Source organism: Parasteatoda tepidariorum, chromosome 5, assembly GCF_982258835.1.
Source record: "Parasteatoda tepidariorum strain Cologne lab strain chromosome 5, Ptep-v5.0, whole genome shotgun sequence".
NCBI lineage: Eukaryota > Metazoa > Arthropoda > Arachnida > Araneae > Theridiidae > Parasteatoda > Parasteatoda tepidariorum.
The window spans coordinates 37,200,652-37,223,906 of NC_141759.1; the positions used below are offsets into that span (position 1 = coordinate 37,200,652).

At 29.8% G+C, this 23,255-nt stretch overlaps 1 protein-coding gene across 2 annotated transcripts in view; it reads left to right on the forward strand.

Annotated features, from left to right (window-relative positions):
* The window catches only part of LOC110281919 (uncharacterized), a 47,866-nt gene extending 25,340 nt beyond the window's left edge, over positions 1–22,526 (forward strand). For both annotated transcript variants that reach the window (XM_087163682.1, XM_087163683.1), the window contains 8 exons: positions 1,828–1,980; positions 6,260–6,406; positions 9,839–9,952; positions 12,328–12,432; positions 16,646–16,891; positions 18,935–19,001; positions 19,095–19,150; positions 22,296–22,526. In XM_087163682.1, the coding sequence (XP_087019808.1) occupies positions 1,828–1,980; positions 6,260–6,406; positions 9,839–9,952; positions 12,328–12,432; positions 16,646–16,891; positions 18,935–19,001; positions 19,095–19,150; positions 22,296–22,390 (983 nt within the window). In that variant the 3' untranslated portion in view covers positions 22,391–22,526. The remainder of the gene's footprint in view (positions 1–1,827; positions 1,981–6,259; positions 6,407–9,838; positions 9,953–12,327; positions 12,433–16,645; positions 16,892–18,934; positions 19,002–19,094; positions 19,151–22,295) is intronic.
* Positions 22,527–23,255: the final 729 nt, after the last annotated feature.

The window sequence follows — 23,255 nt, forward strand, 5'->3', positions numbered from 1 at the left end:
AAGAATGGGAGGGTCTTCCACAAGTCCTCCTTAACTCCCTTATTAACAGCATGCATACTCGTTGTGCATGCTGTCTGTCTGTCATGGGTGACCATACACCATACTAGAGGCAACACACACTGTACAAGCCTCACTTTTATTGTCATCTTTTATCCTTAAGTTCAGACTACATTGGATTTATTGGCAATAGATCTTGCCAGTGATTGGTACTTTCATTTTTGTTTTGCATAATTTATTATTATGGAATAAGCTATATCTATACCAAATTTCATTTATTTATATTCAGTATTTTTTGGGATATTTGGGAAAATGTCTTCCATCTTTAAATTTAGTCCACCAGTGTGCTAATTAATACGAGGTATACCTATAAAAAATAAAAATATCTATGAATAATAATAAGACTCAAATATTAGATTAAGGATAATTAGAATTGAATATACATATTGGAATTGAATAAACATCAGACAATAGTGAATAGGTGATTGATTCCTGCTATTCCTGCAAATCCCTTTCATTAGAAATGGCTTTACTCTTTTTTTCTTAAAGCATTAGACAATATCAAACTTCCTTTCGAGCAGTTCTCGTTAAAATTGAAGAGTAGTTGTTTAAGAAGTGGTTATGAACTATATCCTTGAGCGGTAAGCGAGATTATAACTTCACTTGGTTTAATTTCTTTTCGGCTTGGCATGCCTGCGTGACATCCAGACTCTCTCAGAGTTGAGGGGGAAAATAAGTTAGTCAGGACACTCCCAACCACACCAAGTTATTGTGAGCTAGCCTCTGTAGACTGAGACAACTACAAAAAATCAGTGTTTTTTTTTTTTTTTTTGGTGCGAGACGAATGATACGTTTGTAAAAATTGCCCAGTCTGCATAATCTCTGTTACTTGGCAAAATTCAGAAATTAATTTTTCGACTTCTGGAAAAATTCTATTCGGGTTAATTGAAAAATTATATAAGTATTGCACGAAATGGATATTCCATTTCAAATATGCAGCAAATTTAAATGAAAAAGGAGAACAACCAAAATAAAAGAGCTCTTGCATTAAAAGCCAATTAATATTGATATCCTAAGTAAAATTGTCAATAGCAAAATTCGTTTATCTTGACTTTTGTGAGAACAGTTCACCGTTTCGCTTTCGTATTATTATGCAATGGGACTTTCGCCTTTCTTGTGCTTAACATTGATGCTTAGCATTTATTAACTCAACTTGTTAAGTGTAAAAACTATTTTGCAATGACATGACAGGGATTCAATTAAAGGGAAAAATAATTATTAATATCGAATGGAAAAGCGTGGCAAAATTGCTCTATAAACAATCTATTATAATAAAAAGTTATCCTATGACGAACTCCAGCAGTTTTTCAGATGTTCACTTAAATGACAAAACCGAAACCTTTTGTTTATTCTGAAATGAAATCAGAATGAAATATTTCGAAAATTACGATTTTGGGTTAACTTTCATTGAGTAGAAGAAAATATAACCTTTTATTTCTTGATCTAAATTTTAATTTCCACTACCAATAAATCAACAGTTAATTTAATTAAAGTTTAATGTTCAGAAAAAAATTACGAATTTAATTTAACCAAACTATCTTACTCCGAACTATTATCCAAACTATTATCCTCCAGTTGAAATTCAACTCGCCGGATTTGCAAGTTATACCATTTATCGAGAGAAAGATACTAAGCTATTTGCCATTGGCTCTTTTAATTTTCATGTACTTGATCAAATTTATCCTATTGTATCAATTACACTAGCTGTCAAATTTAATATATTTGTTTCTTCTTTGCGTTAAATATTCATTGAAGTCTATTATTCAACAGAAAAAAATAGATGCGACCTCGGAGAGTTTTCGTGTCCCTTGCCAGACAGGGCTAAATGTGTGATGATAGGAAATGACGATTATTATTGTGAGTGTCTTCCTGGCTACGTACCCAGAGAAGGTGAAGTAAAGAAAAATAAAGGCCCGTGTACAAGTAAGTATTAATATTTTTTTTAAAACACGTGTTATTCAGATTAAAATTCTGAACAATGCCACAAGGAAAATTATTTAAAATATATTATTTGATCAAACTGTTTTCAATTACAAGTGTTGTAAAAGGCAAAAGTTTCGCTCAAATATAGCATAGATTTAAACTATTTTCTAATAACTTTATACACATGTGTTTAATCTGAATAACATATGTGTTTTACACATGTATTATTAAAAATAAAATTCTGAATAACGCCACAAGGAAAAATCTTTAATATTTTATCAAATTTTTTATTAGATTGAAATATTTTCAATTACCAGTGTTGTGAAAAATGATATCCCTCAAATATTGCATAAATTTAAGCTATACTGTAACAACTTCATGTCAAAATACTGTAATTCTAAGTTAATGCCTTTCAAATGAGCTGAAATTTTTATAATCATTAGTAGATTGCTTCAAATTTTGATGGCAAAAAAACCTGTTTTTGAACTACCGCAAGAAAGCTTTTAAAAAAATAGCAAACGTGGAAAAACGTCTTGAATTTCTCAGTCTCGCTGACTTCTAAGTATTACGTATAATAAATAATTATCATGTAACCTCACATGAAAAAGGTTTTCGGGCGAAAAAAACTGTATTCATACGTCAAATCTGCACGATATTTTCAAATAATTTTAGGGCTACGTATGCGTATGGTTTTCCTGAACCCTGAATATGTTGTACGTTTTTATGATTTTTAATTATGTCAGCTTATCAGTCTTTTCATAAATTTTTCTCGTTTGTTTTGCTTACTATTTTAGTTTAAGTTATTCTCTTTGAAATGAGCTAAAATGTTTAAAATCATTAGTTGATTGCTTAAAATGCAATGTCAAGAAAAGAAGCCTTTTGTTGAACAACTACAAGAAATCTGTGATAAAAGAATTATTACCACTTGAGCAAGCGTGACCAAACACCTCCTATGTACATACGTAAATAATTTTTCCTTCTTGTAAATAATTTTTTGTACTCATTTTATTATCCCAGATTGCATTTTATTGCGTTTTTTTATGATTATTAATTATTTCCCTTTGCATCACTCAATTTTTTTTAAATTTAACTTTTCTTTTGCGAAATTTATCTTTTCCCCATTATTCCCTCATTTCTTAACAATTTCGATGAATGAGCAGGTAGCTCTTCGGGCTAGTTACTCAGTAATTATATCTTTAAGTCGGTAAATCGGAATAAACACCTCGATTTTCTCAGTTTGCTGACTTCGAAGAATTACATATAATAAACAATTATCACTTAACAAAGGTTTACTGGATAAATATAATTGCGAAAAATGTACAATGGATTAAACGAGGAACGAAATTGCACCACAACAACATCAATTTAAATTCGTTCAGTTAATTTAGTGAGAGTTATTTTTTAACTATTAAGTTTAAATAAAAAAAAATTTAGTTGTGGAAAACTCTGTTTTTGTACGACAAATATGCTCGATATTTACAAATAGTATTTGGAGTACGCATGCCGATGGTATTCCAGCAGATACCTAGATATGTAATATGCAATTTTTAATTAACTCAGCATATGAGTTTTTTGAATTTTTCTCAGTTGTTATATACTATGTGAGAATTTTGAAAAATATATTAAAATTACTTTTCTCCTTTCTTGGCCTCTTTCATAGAGATTGCTTATTGGCATTCTTTACATAATATTGCTTTGTTTAAAATCAGAAATAATTTTCAATTAAAAAATTATCCATATTTGCGATAAAACAAGGCTAGGGTATTTTTAACACTAGAAAGACTGAAATACCTATATTGCCCAAAAGCAGTCGAACTGACTGCATTGTGAAAGAATAACTAATGTATAAAGAAATTTGTTTAAAATTAATTTTTAATATTATTTTCAGTTACATAACAAGTTATTAGTATCAACAATAAAAATAATTATAAAAGTCACAAAATTCTAAGAAATTGTGTTATTATATACATCATTTCTTGTCTAATTGAAATTAACAAGCAGTCAAAATGACTTCCTTAGGCAATCTAGTGTTAAAGAAAGAGAAACTGGCCCTTTAGTGATGCAGTTACAGGCATAGGACAGCAAGAAGATACTTCAAAGGTATCAATGGGATTCGAATTTGCTACCTCCACGCCTTGCACAGCGTTTGGCGGGCGATGTTGCTAGACCAGGGACCATTTTTTTTTTAAAAGTGGTAGTTATTATTTTGCAAATGCAGTATTTTTTTTCACCACAAATTTAAACAATTATAAACGGTTAAGACTTAAGCGAGAAGGAATTTCAGCTAAGAAAGATCTTTATTCATTAAAAATTTAAAGACAAGAGGGACATATCTTATTTTTAATAGTATTTAAGAATCTTATGTAGAATAAGATTCTTGATTAGGAAGAATTAAATTTGATTATGTAGAAAAATTAGATTTCTTTGTTTATCAATTTTCAAAATGTCGCTTACAAATATGAGAATTTTTAAACATTTTCAAAAAGTATAGATGCAGAGTAATATAGGAAGAAAACAATTTATTGTTTTTCCAGTAAGAATTTATAATCTAAAAAAGAATTTTATATGAACGTAAAGAAGAACTATGCGAAAAATGATAAAAAAGATTTTTAAATTAAAAAATAAACATACCTTGTAAAGAAAAAAATTAAAAAACACTTCTGAAAATTACTATTCTGAATTAGACATATGAAAAAGCTTTTTTGATTTGTTATTTGAATAAAATATAAGACATGATAGATTACACGTAATTTTGCTGCATATTTCTTTCTATTCCACGGAGGACTTTAAACACTTGTTTTTCTTTCAAAAGGTGGGTGTGATAAAAGCTTCTGCAAAGAAGGTTCAACCTGTTTTCCTCTTGGCGAAGATTATTGGTGTATATGCCCTCCTTTCTTCGACGGAAAAAACTGCACTAAAGGAAATTAATTATAAGCAACTGTTCGTTTCCGTCTATTTTATTTCAGTAATGCTTATGGTTTTTTAAGGTCAAGTGTCAAAGTTCCAGTGCCCGGTATATCCTACACTGATGTTTTTTTAAGGTTCAGTGCCACTGTCCGGTATACATTTGCCCGATATACCCTGCACTGATATTTTTTTAAGGTCAAATATCATTACCCGGTATATATTTGCCCGATACTCCAAACACTGATGTTTCTTCTAATCTATCGTCAGTAAGTATTAAAATATCGAATAAATGTAGTTATATCCATAAATAAATTAATATCAAATCAGATGTAATAAATATTTCGGACATTCACCAAAACGACTATGTGATTGTCAACATTCACCGGTGAAAGTCAACAACCACCGATTTCGGTCATTCACAGTAACATGCTCATCATTTACATAATAACCTCACCAGGACGTTTATTTCATACATTGCCTAAATAGCATCCAGCATTATATATAATGCCTAGGCATTGTGTGAAATATAAATCATTTCATGCTTGCCGGCTAGTTTTAGGCATTATATATAATGCCGGATTTCATACTTTGCGGGTAACATATGTACCATTTACAATGCCGCAATAACTATAAATACTTAAATTATTAGCTTCGGGAAGTTTTTAGTTGTTCACTTCATTCAAAAGCAGTTAAAAGCCGTCTGATTCAAAGTTGGCGCGACCGTCGGGTTTGATGACGCGCACGTGTCTACAGCAGTTTCACTACCATATGGACAGCACCATAATAACTGAAAAAATTAAATAATATGATGCTACGACAGAATTTATAAAGAGTAGTTGTCAAACCGGGGTGTCTCAGCTCATAGAGCACTTCAATCCCAATGAGGTCCAAGTTAGAAACCCAGCGATGGACAAACGATACCAAGTTCGCACCAAGCTCACACCGACCACAGTGCTGAATCAAAATATCATCAGTGGTACACAGATCATGAGTTAGAGTCCTCTTGCCATCGTTCTAACCATGGAACGTTTTTGTGGCTTTTCTCTGCATGTTAAGGAAATGAAATAATATTTTTCACAACAGTGTGGGTTAAATTTATAACCCATTATCTTATACTGCCAATGTTAGCTTTCATGTCCGTTATTATATTCCCGGTTGTGATACGGGTTGAATAGTGTTTGCAGTGCTTCTTCTTTTCATTCAATAGATGGCGTGATACATTATATACCATTGGAAAGCTGAAAATGGATCTATTCAATGGTTATTAATCATTATGTGAAATTTTTTTAGCAAGTGAATGATTTAATAACAAAGTTCACGCATTCATTTGGATATATACGAGATTTAGTTATTGATTTAATTCTATTAACAGAAAGTGCATACAGGTGTGAAGATGGCGATTGTCCAGGTGCAAATACAAAGTGCGTCCCGGATGGGAATACGTATAAATGTGAATGTCTTGATGGTTTTGAACTAGTAGATGAAAGCAGAAAAAATACAAAGGAAGCGGCATGCAAAAGTAAGTTTAATACATCTTTTAAAAATTGAAACACTTATTCGAACACTAAATTACGAATTACGTAAAAGAAGGTTAGCTTTAATTTCATGAAATTTCGAAATCTAAATTTATTATGCATCTATAAAATTCGCTTTGAAAGGCACAGAAAAATTTTGTACTTGAGTAATACTGCTTACGCGGAATTTACTATTAACAGCAATTACTACCATGAATAACAGTGTAATTAATAAAGAAGATAAATTTAACACTAGGTTTACGGGACGCGTCATTTTGACGTTTAACACGTTTGAATTTTTATTTTATCTCCTGTAATGACTTTTATCCATTGATTGAGGTAAGTATATACTGAAGTCTATTTTCTTCAAAAGCATTGAAATATTGAAATTCTCCTTGTGGTATACCTATCTCTACGGATATGCGTCAATTTGACGCCATCGTAATTTAGACAAAATTTGGAGTAAACATATAAGCATGACATCAATAAAAAATAGGAATGTACTGACAATACTTCGATCCTTTATCCGATAAACAACTGTTGCCGATAAGCAATAGCAGAAATAGCTAACGCAGAATGTCAGTAAATAACCACTAAGTAAATTTAGCAAATATAAAGTGGCGAATTGTTTAATCCTGCAAATTATTTAGAAATAGTGGTGGTTAAAAATCTGCTGAATTGATTTTATTAAATACGTATTCGTATATACATGTGTTCGTAGAGATAGGTATATAAGAAACGTCCGTAAACCTAGTGATGTATTCTTTCATGAGTCAAATTGACGCGTGTTCGCAGAAATAGGTATATAAGAAACGCCCGTAAACATAGTGTTAAATACTTTTCTGATACTACAGAATTGATAAGTTATAGTTGTCGGAGCAGTGCGCTTGAAATGGTTGGAGATTCATTTACATCTCTGTTCCATCGACCAGTTTCAGTTATGGCAATTAAGTTCTATCAACAGCAATTGCACACAGGTGTAAGGATGGCGATTGTCCGAGTGCAAATGCAAAGTGAGTCCTGGAAGGGAATACGTATAATTGTAAATGCCTTGATGAGTTTGAACCGATAGATGAAAGCCAGAAAAATACAAACGAATCGGCATGCAGAGCTATGTTTTATACACCTTTTTAATTTACATGGACATTAAATTACAAAATACAGAAAAGAAAAATAGCTTAAATTAACTGAAATTTAAAATATATATTTACATTCAGCAAAGAAACTGACCTTATAACTTCTGAACGGCTGGTCAGATTTTCATTCTGTAAAGTATTATAGCATTATCTCAAAGATATATACTATATATTTAATCCATAGGTTGTAAAATAAAATCAAGCAATGTGACGTGCATATACATCGAACGAAGAACAAATGGTTTTTTTATGTATTTTACTACCGAGATATTTCGTTTATCATTATAACATATATATGGGTTTTTTTTTGCTGCCCAATATAAAGAAAGTAGTGATGAAGTGGTTATAATATAAGATATATGGTTTTGGACCATAAGTCTTCACCCCCTCCCCCCCAAAAAAACTTGCGATATAAAATATTTAGCAGTTCTATTGGTATTATAAAATAAAAATACCTAAATCATAATTGTATTTTATTGGAATTGCGTGTTTTTATAGAAGACTTGTATACACGTCACACTGATTTTGTACGATTATTAGTGCGATTCAACCAATACTGATTTAGTACGAAGTGTACGCGTCAAACGCTCTGCAATAATGATTTCCTACGAAGTATACGCGTCAAACGCATTTTACTGGTTAACTGTAACCGTGACGTAATATGCTTATTTTGATCAAAATATATATATATTTCTAAAGTAACAGCAACATCAAATTCACGTTTATCACCTTCAAAATAAGATTAGCAGAAGAAGTTTTAAAAAGTTGACTTTTATAGGTTAATCCACTATAACAGTTTATACTCTAATGTCATCTAAATGTTTTGTTACTCTGATGTCATCTGAAATTATCACATTTATCTCTATATGTCTTGATTTATTATTTGAACTATAACTTATTTTTATAATAATTATAATTAAATAGTTTTCACAAGAATGAATAATTTTTATTAATTGGTTTGTCAATGATGAACATTTTTTAATGCGAGGTATAAGCATTTTTATATCATCTGAAATTTCAGAATTTTTTATACATGGCGACGACTATTTTATTATTTTTTCATGGCGACAACTGATTTAGTTCTGCTTCAATTTTCAAAAGTACCCAATTTCTTCACTGAAAAAAAAGTGATACACAAGCATTAATTAACAGCAAGCAAAGTACAACGAAATAAAATTGAATGCGAAATGAAATTGAAAATTGTCAACGAGATGATTTTTGTATTATTGTCCTAAGAATTTTGCATGAATGGTTTACCATTTAATTGCCTCCATTTCTTTATTATACATAGTTTATTGCCAGTTTGAATATGCCTGGTGAAAGTATTTCTTTACGCAGTAGACCAATTTTTAAATGTTCGAAATTTTCATATTAATCCATCAACGCGATAAAGCAGTGAAAACCTATGGCGTGAATTCTGGGCGGCCGATTCTGATTACCTGAACAGAGAATTACATGATCAAGGAATGCTCAAAATGCAAAACTATTCAAATCAATCTGATTATGCCTGGTGGCCCAGAGGATAGAGCGTTCGCCTCCTAGCGAGGTGATCCGGGATCAATTCCCAGCGATGGCCGGTCGAAACAAATTTTGAACCAGGCTCGCAAGGAGCACAGTGCTCACGTAAAATGTCCTCAGTGGTTGGCAGATCATGGTTTCGATTCCTATTACGGTCAGGCTAACCATGGAGGGGTTTCATGGTTTTCCTCACCATTTAACGCAAAGGCTGGTTAGTTGCATCAAGAAGTACTCGACAAATTTGAATTTCTCCCAATACTTGATCCAGGAGTTCCCTTGACTTCTTGATGGGGTTCAAAATTACAAGGGCTGCGGAGTTGAACAGTGGTAGTCGTAAACTAAGAATGGGGTCGGCTGTTCGACCCCGGTTATAAAATAAAATAAAATCTAATGTAGACCAGAGGATATTATTTACTATTCTACTGAACACTTACGCTCTACACTCTGCACTTACGATACATGCATATGTTTGAAAGAATGAATTAATGCATATGGTTAATTTACTTATGATATTTAACAATGTAACGACTTCTATTAAAATAAATTAATTGTAAACTACTTTTTAACAAAAATATAGGTTTTATGATCTGATTAACATTTATTCGAAGTGTTATTAGGATCCAGTTAGTAAAACCAGAGCTAGGCTTATTGATTTAATAGCTGTTCCAGTGTATTTAATTTAAAAGCAATAAATTTAACAATTAGAATTTATGAATGATTCTGTTTTGTACAAAATGTTTTGTAATAATGTTTACGTTTTTTTTTTCATCTAAAATTTTGAAGGAAAAGGTAAATGCGACTGTGGAGTACGTTCAACTGGATGTAAGAGGGATGAGGACGGAAAAGCAATCTGTGATTGTTTTGAAGGTTATGCGCAGTACAGAGACATTTGTTTAGGTAACATCTTTACATTAGAAGTGAATCAATTTGAGTAATGCATGCAGCAAATTTTGGAAAAAATAATTTCGAAAATAAAAAATCTTTATAAATTAACTTTACTTTATAGATGAATGCATGTGCATCGTATGGAGTGAAAAAAAAAAGAAATTAATTATTAAATTAGTAGGGAATATTTTGCTATAAAATTCGGATCAAAACTGAAATACATATACCAACTCATTTAATAAAACTAAAATTCTTCATCTTTTATTTACTGTAATAGTTTGTCCTTCCCTGTAGCTTTACGTTATTAGGTTAGGCAAAGCACTTTTTTTTGTAGTACATGTCATCGAAGTAAATATGAACTTCGTTCAATATCATTTTGTATATAGTATTGCTTGACGTCAACTTCTGATCGTCAAAATTAAACAAAATCAAACAATTTCCTCCTTCATTCACTATTAACCTTTTCAAATGACTGTAAAAATCTCTTTGCCCTGTATCTTTATTAAAACTACATAGCATTGACGCAGTATAATAAGGTATCAAATGTACTATTATTACACTATGCACTATATTAGTATATTTTGCACCATATCACATTACAAGTAGTATTTATTAAGTGTCATTGGCGCAAAAATATCCAAAATGAAATAGTAGTATTTCTCTATTAATTTTGCTTTTAATATAGGATATGAACAACTGTGACAGAAGTGTAGGTCTCGCAACCAACCATCATGCTGTTTACATGGTTGTTAGTTATATATGGAGATAATAAATCTCACTCTCATTAGGCAGTTTCATTTAGGAAGTTTATATATATATATATATATATATATATATATATATATATATATATATATATATATATATATATATATATATATATATATATATATATATATATATATATATATATATATATATATATATATATATATATATATATATATATATATATATATATATATATATATATATATATATATATATATATATATATATATATATATATATATATATATATATATATATATATATATATATATATATATATATATATATATATAGTTGTAGTGTATCGATGGTAATATTTACTGTGTATTATATATATTGTAGTAATATTGATAGTGCATTTACTACCTATTAAAACTGAAACAATTGCTATAATACCAGTGGTGCGTATTACGGAATTTAGTTAAGACTAGATTGCCTAAGGAAATCATTTTGACTGCTTTTAATTTCAATTAGAAAAACAATGATGTATATAATGACACAATCTCTTAGAGTTTTTTGCAACATATAATTTTTTTATTGTAAATATTTATTAATAATTTGTTATATAACTGTAAGTAATATAAAAAATATAAAAAATTTATTTTAAACTAATTTTTTTATACATTATTTTTTCTTTTACAATCCAGTCATTTTGACTGCTTATGGGCAATTTAGGCATGTAGTAAGTTTCAGTCTTTCTAGTGTTAAGCATCATTTTCGGTTTTTTTTTTTTTTTTTTTTTTTTTTTTTTTTTTTTTTTTTTTTGCATTTATATTACGAACTAAAATCACATTTCCATTACTCTAGCTTTTCAGTGCTAAACTGATTTTTTTAAATTCATTTAATATCTATTACCAAAATTAATTAAGTATCATTGGTGTCAACTTAATTAATGCCATTTTTCACGTTTATCTTAAACGGATGACTACCATTAATTTCTCTATCAATTTTTCTTTTCAGTACTTACTTTTTTTTCAATTACCATTGATTTTAAATTAATTTTTTTTATAAAAACAAATTTTAAAAGCAGAGCTGTGATCAAATTGTGCACACGTTTTCAAATGGCTTTCGGAATACTAATTTAGGTACCTGCTACCACATTCAAATTCATCATTTAATTTATTTACTAGAGCGAATGCTTGGTTATTAAAGGACTTGTGGTGATGATCGTATAAACAAACAACATCAATGATGTAATTGTTTGAATATTGAAAAAAAATAAAAATAGTTAAATTTAGAACAACGGCTAATACTTAACAAATCAGTAAATACCATTTTTCTAATCTCTATCTCATACGATCTAATTGAAATTTTTAAATCAATATTATAGGATTGAGAGCGAAATTTACCCCCTTCGCACACTGTCTAAATTTCGGGACGCTAGCATAAATTATTCCAGAGTTACAAGAAAGACACACAGAAACTCTTCATTTCATTATTAACAAAATTTCAATGTTTGTTGAAAAATCATTAAGGGGATTTTAAACCAATGAAATTTAGAAAGCTTGTTCAAAATAATTCGATATTTTCAGGATACCATATTTTTTTAAGAATATGATAAAATGAAAACATGATAAACATATACATTGACAAATTCTCTTTCATTTATGTTTTAGATTGTTATTGTGGTCAACATAGCTTATCTTGCTCATTTGATGATGTAGGAAACAAAAAATGCCTGTGTATTGCAGGTTACGCCCAAAGAAACATAACATGCGCAGGTAAAATTTTCAAGACAAGGTATTAAAAGTTATTTCTAAGGTCATAAGCACTAAGTCTATTTCTTTTAACACTTTAAAAAGAAAAAATATATATCTTAAAAACTTTTCGACAATAGAAGTTGCGAAAGTTATCTTTTGACAGATTATGAATTTATAATTTTGCTATTAATTATAATAACTATGCTATTTTATAGCTATACAATAACTATACTATTTAATAGCTTACTATAATTTTATTTCATAACCGTCGTTGAACCACCGACCCAATTTTTTGGGTTTAGGACTACCAATGTTCAACTACGTAGCCTTGAAACTTTGAACCCAATCCAGAAGACAAGGAAAATCGTGGATCAAGTATTGGGAGAAATTGCCTTCGCGGAGGACATTTTTATGGAACTAACCAGCATTTGCGTTACATGGAGAGGGAGACCACGAGAGCCTCCCACGTTTAGCCTGACGGCAAGGGGACTCTAACCCATGATCTGTCTACCACTGAGGATATTTCACGTCAGCACTGTGATCGGTGCGAGCCGAGTGTAGGATTCGTATCGACCAGGCATCGCTTTGATTCGAACCCGGTTCTCCTCATGGGAAGACGAACGCTTTATCCCCTGAGCCACCACGTCTCCTATACTATAATTATACTATTTATATGATAAATGACAGTTGAGCAGTTTATTTTTGGACTAAGTTCTCTATTGCATTTTGTGCAATTCATGCTGTTATGCCACCAAGCAAATATTATTACTAATTTAATATAATTGATTTTGTTATTAATTAATAATGTGCATAGTAAGTAAAAATTAAAACACACATTTGATTAAAAAATTATTGCATATTACGTTATTGTACATTGTATTGTGCATTATATTCTTGTAATCTGCATGGGGTAAAAAAAATATAGAAACAGTAAAATAACTCGCAAAATATGCATAAGACTGAAAACTATTAATACGCTAAAAATAAAATGCGCAAAAATAATGCGTAAAAATTAAAATATGCATGAGACTGAAAATAAAAACTATATAATAATATACTTGCTCTCTATAAAATTACATACTTACTCTCCTGCTGTCTACCGTATCTAAAAATGATGGAAATTGTAAAATATATCTCGAAATGTGTATGAGACAAAATTTTTAAAATACAGGATTGAAATATTAAAAAAAAAACGTATTAAACAACGGATCGCAAATTTGTCTCTCCCAGCAATAAGGTGAAGGGAAAAAAAACATTTCAAAATCTACTATGTGAGCAGCCAGTATTTATTCCTGATTTGGATTTTTCAGAAAAATGTACCCTTATTTGACTAACAGGTTTTTGTGGTTTCTTAGATTATATAGAACACGCACTCACCCCTAAATTAAGCGGCCCAAATTCGAATCGAATCCAAGAGATGACTTATCGATACGAAATCTGTTCCAAGTTCCCACCGATCACAGGGCTGATTAAAAAAAATTCTTGGTGTTAGACGGATCATAAGTTTGAATATACTTGCCGTTGGGTTATTCGTGGGAGGCTTTCACGGTTTTCATTTCCATTTAACGCGAATGTAGTTTAGTTTTCCCAAAATGACTTTTGCAAACGATAGTTTGTCAAAATGCTCGATTCATGAGTTCTCTCATCTTCTGGGTTCGTTACAAAATCACATAGTGATCAATCAACGCGAACGAAGTAAAGCATCTTAAGTGTTTTAGTTTGATACTTATGTTTGCTTCATAACTAAGGTGATCTCCTAAGCAAGGAAAGAAATTCAACCGGTTCTTTTACGCAACGAACTTTGCTTTGTGAACAAAGTGGCTTTTTGGGGGGGAAATGTTTATGTTTTGGCTTTAAACTCGCTTAACAGTTAAATTAGCTACGTCTTAAAAGAAAATTTTTAGTAGCTGATCATTCATGACAGAAAAAAGGATATAGATTTGCATAGTTAGGAAACCAGTTAATATATTTTTCCAAGTTTCAAAATTAATTTCTTAGTAAATTAACAGATGACGCTGATAAATGGAAAAAAATATATATAACTCTTTTCATGCTGCGTGTCAGACAATCTCAAGTTTTTTTTTTAATAAAAAAAACATCTTGTTTAGTTAAATTCGTCATCAGACAGCACAAATATTTAGCAAATCATGCATTTCAATGCAATTTTGTTTTATTTGCAAGTGTTTTCTTAACCTTTACTAAAAATACCCACAGTTAAAGTGCCTTACAATTGAGATAGGACTATCATTTTTAACTATATGCATACATTTATTCTTGCTTTAAAAAATTACCTGGCTCACCTTATTTTTAAAATCGCCAATATAGCAAGATGATTCAATCTGATAAAAATTATCAAAATCAATGGATAACTCTCAATTATTGTAAACTTCTCTGAGCCCATATAATGCAGTGTTGAAGTAACTTTTTAAGCATTTAAAAATAAGACAAACGCATATCATTTTCATAAAATTTGTTTGTTTTTTTCATATATCGTTTTGGGTCATTTTCAGAAATAACGTAAAATGCTTTTACCTAATATAGGCTATATTTAACCTATTCATAAATAACTGTTTCAAAACCACAGCAATTATAAAAATAGCGTATTATTCGTAAAAAAAAGACGTTATTTCGTGCATAGCGGCAGAGCCTTCAAAAAACATTCCTAATTTATATTCCTAATTGAGTACGCGTAACTCTAGTAGAATTGAAGAGATTTCGTCTATTTGTGAGATTTAAATCTGATTTAATTAGATACTTGTAAGCGACGTCATACGTGTGTGTCAAACCTGATTGTCTTCGGAATTGACGAATGCTACGAAAACGCAGGGCTAAAGAGAATAGAAGGGCTGGTTCACTCCTTTGAAGTATCTCTTGCCGCGCCGATCCTCCGACGTCACTCTAGTGACGTCACTTTGGCGCAAAGCTCGCACTTTTACTTCAAGAACGGAGCGTTTGGCTTTACTAGCTCTAACTAATATTGGATCATTTCTTTTTGCGAGATATTCTAAGACATTTGTTATTTTCTATAATGACTTTCCTCAGTTTTTGCAGTGAATTTACAAGAATTTAAAACTATTATCGAAATGCCAGTTTGCGCGATTGCAACTTGCGAAAATTCTGATATAAAAACAAAAGGAAAAAGTATAAATTTTCGCGTGTTCCCTAAAGTAAATGAACAACTATGTAAAGAATGGATTCCGAAATGACACAGTTAATGTAAAACCGCAATACGTTTATTCTGTCGTAAAGAACTTTTATAAAAATTCATTATCTAAATAGAAACCGATTCGCTACTTCATAAAGAAAGGCAGGTGAAAAGAATTAAAAAATAGATAAAGTCAAAGAAAATTAAAATGTAAGTAAAAAGTATAAATAAAATATAGTATATAGTTGAAATTCTCCTAATTTCATAACATATTTTTTAATGTAGTAATTCTAAATATTTATGATTTTTTTTAAAAATTATATTCTCTTCAATTTAAATATCTATATATTATATCATCGTAAATTTAAATGTCTATAAGCAATTGTAAAATTTCTGATGTCATTATGAACCTAAATTATTATTTTATTTCAGTAATTAGCGTTTAAGGTTGATGTTTCCTAATGATTAAGTATGAACAAATTGCTATTAACGGCGTATTTTAAAATCAGGGATTCTAAATTTAACTTAACTTATCGTTATAAAAGAATATGTAGATAAAAAAATTGTCGATATATGCCTTCATTTTACTTAATAGTTAAAGTTAAAACTGAACTTTTTAAAATAAAGTATTTATCGTGTCATTTTCACCAACTAGCAAAACATTTTTATAAGTTTAAAATGGTATTTTTTTTTAATATAATAACCAAGAAAGTTTTTTTTGAACTATGTTTATGAACGGAAATAATGTGTTAATTACGTAAAGTTTGAAGGCTAATAACCAGAAAAAGTCTAACTTATTTTTACAAAGAGAAAGATGCAAAGTTATCATATCTTTGCTTGCGATCTCCGAGATCTGTAGACACAGTGACGTCATGAGGAGGGAAATCGTAGCTTCAGCTCTAAGAGCGGAGTGAACTAGCCCTTGTATTCTCTTTAGCCCTGACGAAAACGTCGCTGGCAAGTATCCAATTGCAAGTTTCAGGACTCCCAGTATGCAATTAATCAGAATCTATCATCCTTTTCTTTTGTTTATTAATTATTCAAACTTCGAAATATTTTCTAATAACGTGACTTTTTTTATTTTGACAGCGATGTGTAGAAGTAACAGTGATTGCTTAAATGGCGGCATATGCAGATACGACGGAAATGGTTACTTTTGCAGTTGTAAAGAGCATTACAAAGGAGACAAATGCGAAACAAATGATGTCTGCGATTCAATGATAGAAAAATGTGATGCAATTGGAGCTGTGTGCACTTACAATGAACTGCTGCGGAAAGGATTTTGTGAATGTCCTCCTACCAGAACATTCAACAGAAAACGGAAAATTTGTGAAGGTAAATATGTTTGCCAAGTTTACCATAATTAGTAAAAATATTGGAAACCCGGAAATCATTAAACACTCGTTTCTCTTTTATTTATTTATTTACAGCTGGACTCTTTTATACTACAGTAGGACTCTTTTAGAGTCTGACTGATTTCAAAATTAAAAATCTCGGAAACCTGGGGTGATAGAAGGAAACGTAGATATGAAACAAACGGTGTGTCGGTTTTGAAAGCTGTGAAACTCATGCGCACAAATTTTGTGACTTAATTACAGAAATTGCCAAAAGATGGCGCTATTTCCTGCACAGTGTTCTTGAATCGAATATAAATGCTGTAAGATTGTAAGCTTGCCTGCGAAATTATAGTATCAGAAGCACGCACTACTTCATAGAATGTGCGTTTTAAACCTTATAATTCAAGTACGACTACCTGCTTTTACTTTTTAAACCTAGAACTGGTCATTTTGATCATCGGTGGCCTTTCGAACCATCTGTTGGCAATTTTTTATAAAATAAATTTGTTATTTACAGAAAATTCATAATAATTTTTATAAATTTTTTGTAAATAAATTCGAAAATTTCTGTTTACTTTTCTTACAAATTTCACAATAAATATACCAATGATCTATCTCTCTTTGTTTCCAAGATTTTTAAATCTTAAAATCAGTCATTCCTCCGATGATATTTTTTGGTTTGTTTTTCGCTTTTTGTTAAATCTTATCCTGGTAGCAAAACTAGATCAGCATGGTGGCAGGACCAGCAGATTGATTTTTGCCTTTTAGATAAAAAAGAAAACAAGCATTAAAGAAAACAAATTGCCGGCAAATTTAAACTACATATACAAAAAAATTATAAAATACCTCCTTTGTATCAACAGCTTGCCTTTCATCTTTATAGGTTAAGTTTAACTCTTTTCCTATTAAATTTTAGTTAATGAATGTTAAATATTTTATTTAAGTATTAGAGTAATTTATGCTAAATAGCAGTATTCGACATTTCTGCCTTTTAAAACTTATGAGCCTACTATCATTTGTACATAAGTGTTTAAACACATGCTCTGCGCATAAATTTCAGAAATATCCCTTTGTGTTGCATATTTATTTAAAGGTTTCTGCAACTGGGCTGATTATTAGATTTACGAAATAAGAAACAAATCTATAAGAAATATAATATTCATCAAATAAAAGATTTTTTTTCTAACTGGAATACAGAAATATAAAAAAAGGTGTAGAGACATAGAATTTCTTCAGAAATCAAAATTGTCAGTATAAATAAAAACGCAAAGGTTCAAGATCTAATTTTTAAAACTTTTTTAAATGGTGATATCTGTTTTGGTTATTTATCGCTTTGAAAAAAATGATGAATAAAATATCTAATAAGCAACGTGATTTTGGCGGAGACAATAAACTGTTTCTTTTTAAATGCTTTCTCTCCTCATAACAGGCCTCATAAGTATAAGTAAAAAGATCGCCGAAGCCATGAAAGAAGTTCAGCTGATTAACGAGTTTACTTTATGTATGTGCGAGAAAGAGAAAACCTTATCGAACGTTTCAGAACTGGTTTTATTTTTATTCCGAGCACAGGAGATGCTTTTATGAACAAAATACTAAAAAAAGTATTGAAGTAGTATCGATGTTTTGGCTTTTAACTCGGTTTACAGTTAACTTAGTTTCATCACAAATTGAAGTTGTCCATTTCTGGTTGTTGTTGAGCATTTCTCACTAATTGTCCATTTCTGTTTTCATTTTTATGTCTGAAAGCCAAGAACGTGAAAGCAAGTACCCATTTTCTTGATTCATTATTAAAAAATTTACATTTTGAATCCTAAAGCGTAGAAATTTTAAATTAGTATTACTGAAATCATTGAATTGGTCTACCTCTTGGCTATTTTTTTAAAGAAGAATGCATGCAAAATTAGTATACTGATTTAAATTACTAATTTTTTTTCATTTAATTCAAAATTTCAAAACAACTTAATTCACTAGTTCAGCTCAAGTCTATTTAAATGTTTCAAGTTGTTTCATGTTTAAAATAAAAATTATTTACTTTTATTAGATATTTGCAAACCGGGAATTTGTGTGCATGGAAAATGTGAAGTTGTGGATTATCACGAAAAATGCAGGTGACTATTTAAATAAAAGTCATAAAAAGTTTATTTTTAAAACATAACTGAATGGCACTTTCAAACTTCAATTCGAATTTAAACATTTTGCAGGTGTTACGACGGTTACGAAGGAGACGATTGTGATCAAAAAATATCTAAAATCACAGGTAAGGAAATTTTTTTTTCTTTTATTGTGAGTAAAATGCTAGGAATAATCCATATGGGTATAGCTTAAATATAAATCACGCACAACTGTTTTATAAAAATCTAATGATGAATTCACAGCTTTCCATTGTTCTCCGTACATTTTTATTAACCAGAGAATCACTTGAAAGGATCCAGTTTTCCCACATTCATTTCCTCACCCGTTATCCTAAAAAAAGAAAAAAACAAATCAAACCGGAAGTCCTCCTCCTATGACGACATAGCAGCTCAGATTGGTATAAATCAATGCATTCGTATCATCAAGAGGAAGTAAAAAGCACCTCCTATTGTGCTGCCACCTACTGATAATAGAGAGAACCTCAGTCAGGAATAAGGCGATAAAGCTGACCCTAATATGCACGTTTGATACGTAGGTTTTGAATATAACTTACATCTTATGTCGTGTGGAAAAAAAAATTATGAACGAAAAAACTATATAACGTTTTTTACGAAAGTTGTAGAAAATAGTGAAATATCGTGCTATAAGTTATAACAATATAAGTTATAAAAATTTTTTTAAAAGAATCTAATTTCTGATTTTGAAATTGTACTTCTTTTACTTGTATGTCATTTCTGAGCTGTGCTTACCCCTTTGAAATCAAGTTAAGGAGACAGTACTTCTTTTAAGAGACTTCGAAATAAGATAATTATCTCAAATATTAGTACAAAAAAAAAAGAGTTAAAAATTCAAAAAACTGCTAAGTACTCTCATCGTTTGCGGTAAAAATTTGAAGCACCTTGTGCTAAAGATTTTAGCCGAAAGAAAAAGAGATGTAACAGGAGAAAAATGGAATTACATTTCTGATTTTAATAATTATAATAATTAATTTAAGGTTGCACAAAAATTACGGTATTTAACATACACTACCCTAAAGTAATAGAAGATACGAGTAAATTTTCAGTTTCTTAATTTTTTTTTAAAATTTCTCAAGAAATACTTAAAGGATTATTTTGTAACATTTGAGGTATTTCGTTCATGCAATTTTTCATAGTTAGCGATAAGATTTACAGCATTCGGAGATTTGCAAGACCTACATTAAATTACGAAAAAAAAAACAGAAAACGGAAGTTTTTTTGAACACCCTATGCCTGAAGAAACTAGCAAAAAACTAACTTGTATTGATTAATTTAGCTATTTTTAATAAGTGCAAAAAGGTTCATAAACCTAAAGTAACTATTTATGGAGCTATGGACATTTTTATAAAAAATTAATTTTTTCGGCTTACCTGTTTTTGCTGTAACTTCATAAATATTCAATGGAATTAAACAAAATTTTTGGTGCAATTTAAGATAAAGTACAAAATTGTTGGTTTTAAATTTTAAAATAATTCGTTAAGAACGGCGCAAGTTAAGAGTGTTTAAGCTAGCTCTTTTATACAGTGCATGCGCAGAAAAAACTTTAAAAAGTTTTCTCATAATTTTGTAGGGAATCGTATTTGGCAATTAATGATAAAAGCTTAATTTGAGTATTTTAAAAATTTTAAACTAAGCTTCAGGTAACTCCCTAGGAATTTTTTGTACTTTTTAAAATAAAGCCCAAAACGATAAGGGGTTATCCACAAATTTCATCATGTACTAAACAAGATTTATTAAAACTGAGACTGACAATGTGTGGGATCACCCAATGGAAGTATGATTTCTTTTGCATATTCCTTTTCTCGATACCATCAAAGATTATAGCTTCCGGACGATTATTGTAAGGTATTATCATTTGTTATTAAATTGTGTCTCAAGATGCAAAAAAATTTGTAAAAAATCCTGATTATTTATAGCTTACTTCAAGTACAAAAACAACTTCAAAATTATTTCTTTGAAACTTTTTAAATTTTTATGATATTCAAATTAATATTTTTTTATTAGTTGCCAAATACTAGTCACTACAAAATTATGAAAAAACCTTTTAAAGTTTTTCTTTGCATGTGCAGTATAGCTCAAATAATAATAAATTGCACAGATTTAGACGAATTGTCTTTTATTTTAAATCGACAATTTTGTAATTAATTTTGAATTGCTTCAAAAATTTGGTTTAATTCCATTTAATATCTAAAAAGTTATAATGAAAAAAGGTAAGGCAAAAATATTAATTGTTCGTAAAAATGTGCATATCTCTACAAATCTGTTTACTCTCGGTTTACGAAATCTTCTAAATCTTTTATTTGTGGTAAGGATTTTGTTCTGATAATGTTTGAAGGGTTTCTTTGGTGGGAAATTAAAACGATTATTAAGGAGACCCCTCCCCTCACTATGGAACTCAACTGACGAAGGGGTGGAGACGAGGAGGGAAAATTCTAAATACACTTTTAAACCTTTTAATTTATTTTTCACAAGTGAACTGATGAAGGATATTTTCTCCATTTGGCACTATCTTTCGGTACACGAAAAATATAAAACCATCACCATATCATAATTTGAGACATAAAGCGCGCGATATGTTAGATTCGCAATCAGTTTTTCGCTCAAAATTATGCCAAGCAATTTTACAATATTCAGTTTTTTAGAGATATTTAAATAGTAAAAAGTTATTAGTTTTTAGATTTTTGGATAAGTATCTTTATTTTTTTTGCAATTAAGGTGGAAGAAAATTTTTAGCAACATCCAGACCACTTTTCTTCAGTTTAAACTGCAATAAAATTAGATCTTAAAAAAATCTAAAAACTGAGAAACGTGTAGTTTTAAATTGCTTACTCAAAACTACAAATCGCATCATTTTATTACTCAAAATTTTTAGGAAAAAATTCGCTTAAGTTCCAAAAGTTATCAAGGGCTATTTCTTTTAAACTAATAAAACGACCATACCATTTTTGAAAAGTATTGTGCTGTCTAATCTGTCTATTTCATTAAAAGTTTGTTTAATACAAAAAAAAATATAGGGAAAATACAAATTCAAAATTAACCAAGAATCTAAGACGGTTAGGGTAGAGGTATCTTAAGGAGTTGTTCCTACGTGGTGGGTATTTAACAGCGTGACCGAAAACTGTTAAGTGCCATAAAAATTAAGATAACAAAGCAGATCTTTATTTTCTGAATTCTTATGTTGCCATTTAAAATGTATGAATTTTTTTGAATTTTAGGATATTAAAAATTTAGTGATGTATATTTTTTTTCCAGATAAGTTAGAGTGGAGTATTGTGTTAGCTTTGTTAATTGCATCACTTACTTGCTTCATAACAATCATTCTCTGCTTTCTTAGATCTCGGAAGTAAGCTTACTTCTGTTGCTAAAATTCAAATGTAATAATCTTTTGAATTGTTTTGTACAATCATGATTTCTCCTTGTACACATCTCAATGATTAATAATTAGTTCCTTGGATTTAAGTAAATAAAGGATGATAAAGACTACTTTGATGATTGATTTGTCTGTAAATGACTTCATGTTTCTGATTGTCTTTAGTTATAATGTACAGTGGCTCCCAAAAGTGCTCGTACACTTATGACTCTCAATGAAATAGGGACAGTTCATTAATTGAAATGAATATTTCTGAACGGATATAAACTTTTAATTTAATGCTAAGATCTTAGCATTAAATAATTATTCTGAAATATTCATTTTAATTAATGAACAGAGCCCTATTTTGATGAAAAATGTAAGTGTACGTTCACTTTTTGGATCCACTGTAAAGAAAGTAGTAGTCTTGAATTCAAATATTTTTAAATTCCGTTTTCTGTTTTTTTTTAAAATTCTTATATACAGGTATTATCTTTATATTGAACTACTAGTATAGATGTTAGAATGTTAAAATTAAACATATTGTAATAATTTTTTGGGGTAAAAAAATTTGACTGTTGATTCCATTCTTTTTTCAAACATAAATAGACTAAAATTGTTGTTAAATATGACTAACCCCGATGAGAAAAATTACTTCTTTTGCAATTTTATTAAAAAATTACAATTTTATATTTTAGTGTTTGCCTTAGTGGCTTATAAATTCTAGCCAAAGCTATGAGTTTTTTTTCTCGAAGTTTAGTCGAAATTGCGTTTTTCTGTAACAAATCTATGTAAAAAAAAAATTATTATTGAGCGTGTGTGAAAGAGATCTAAGGAAGAAGAAGAAGAAAAAAGGGAGCTAG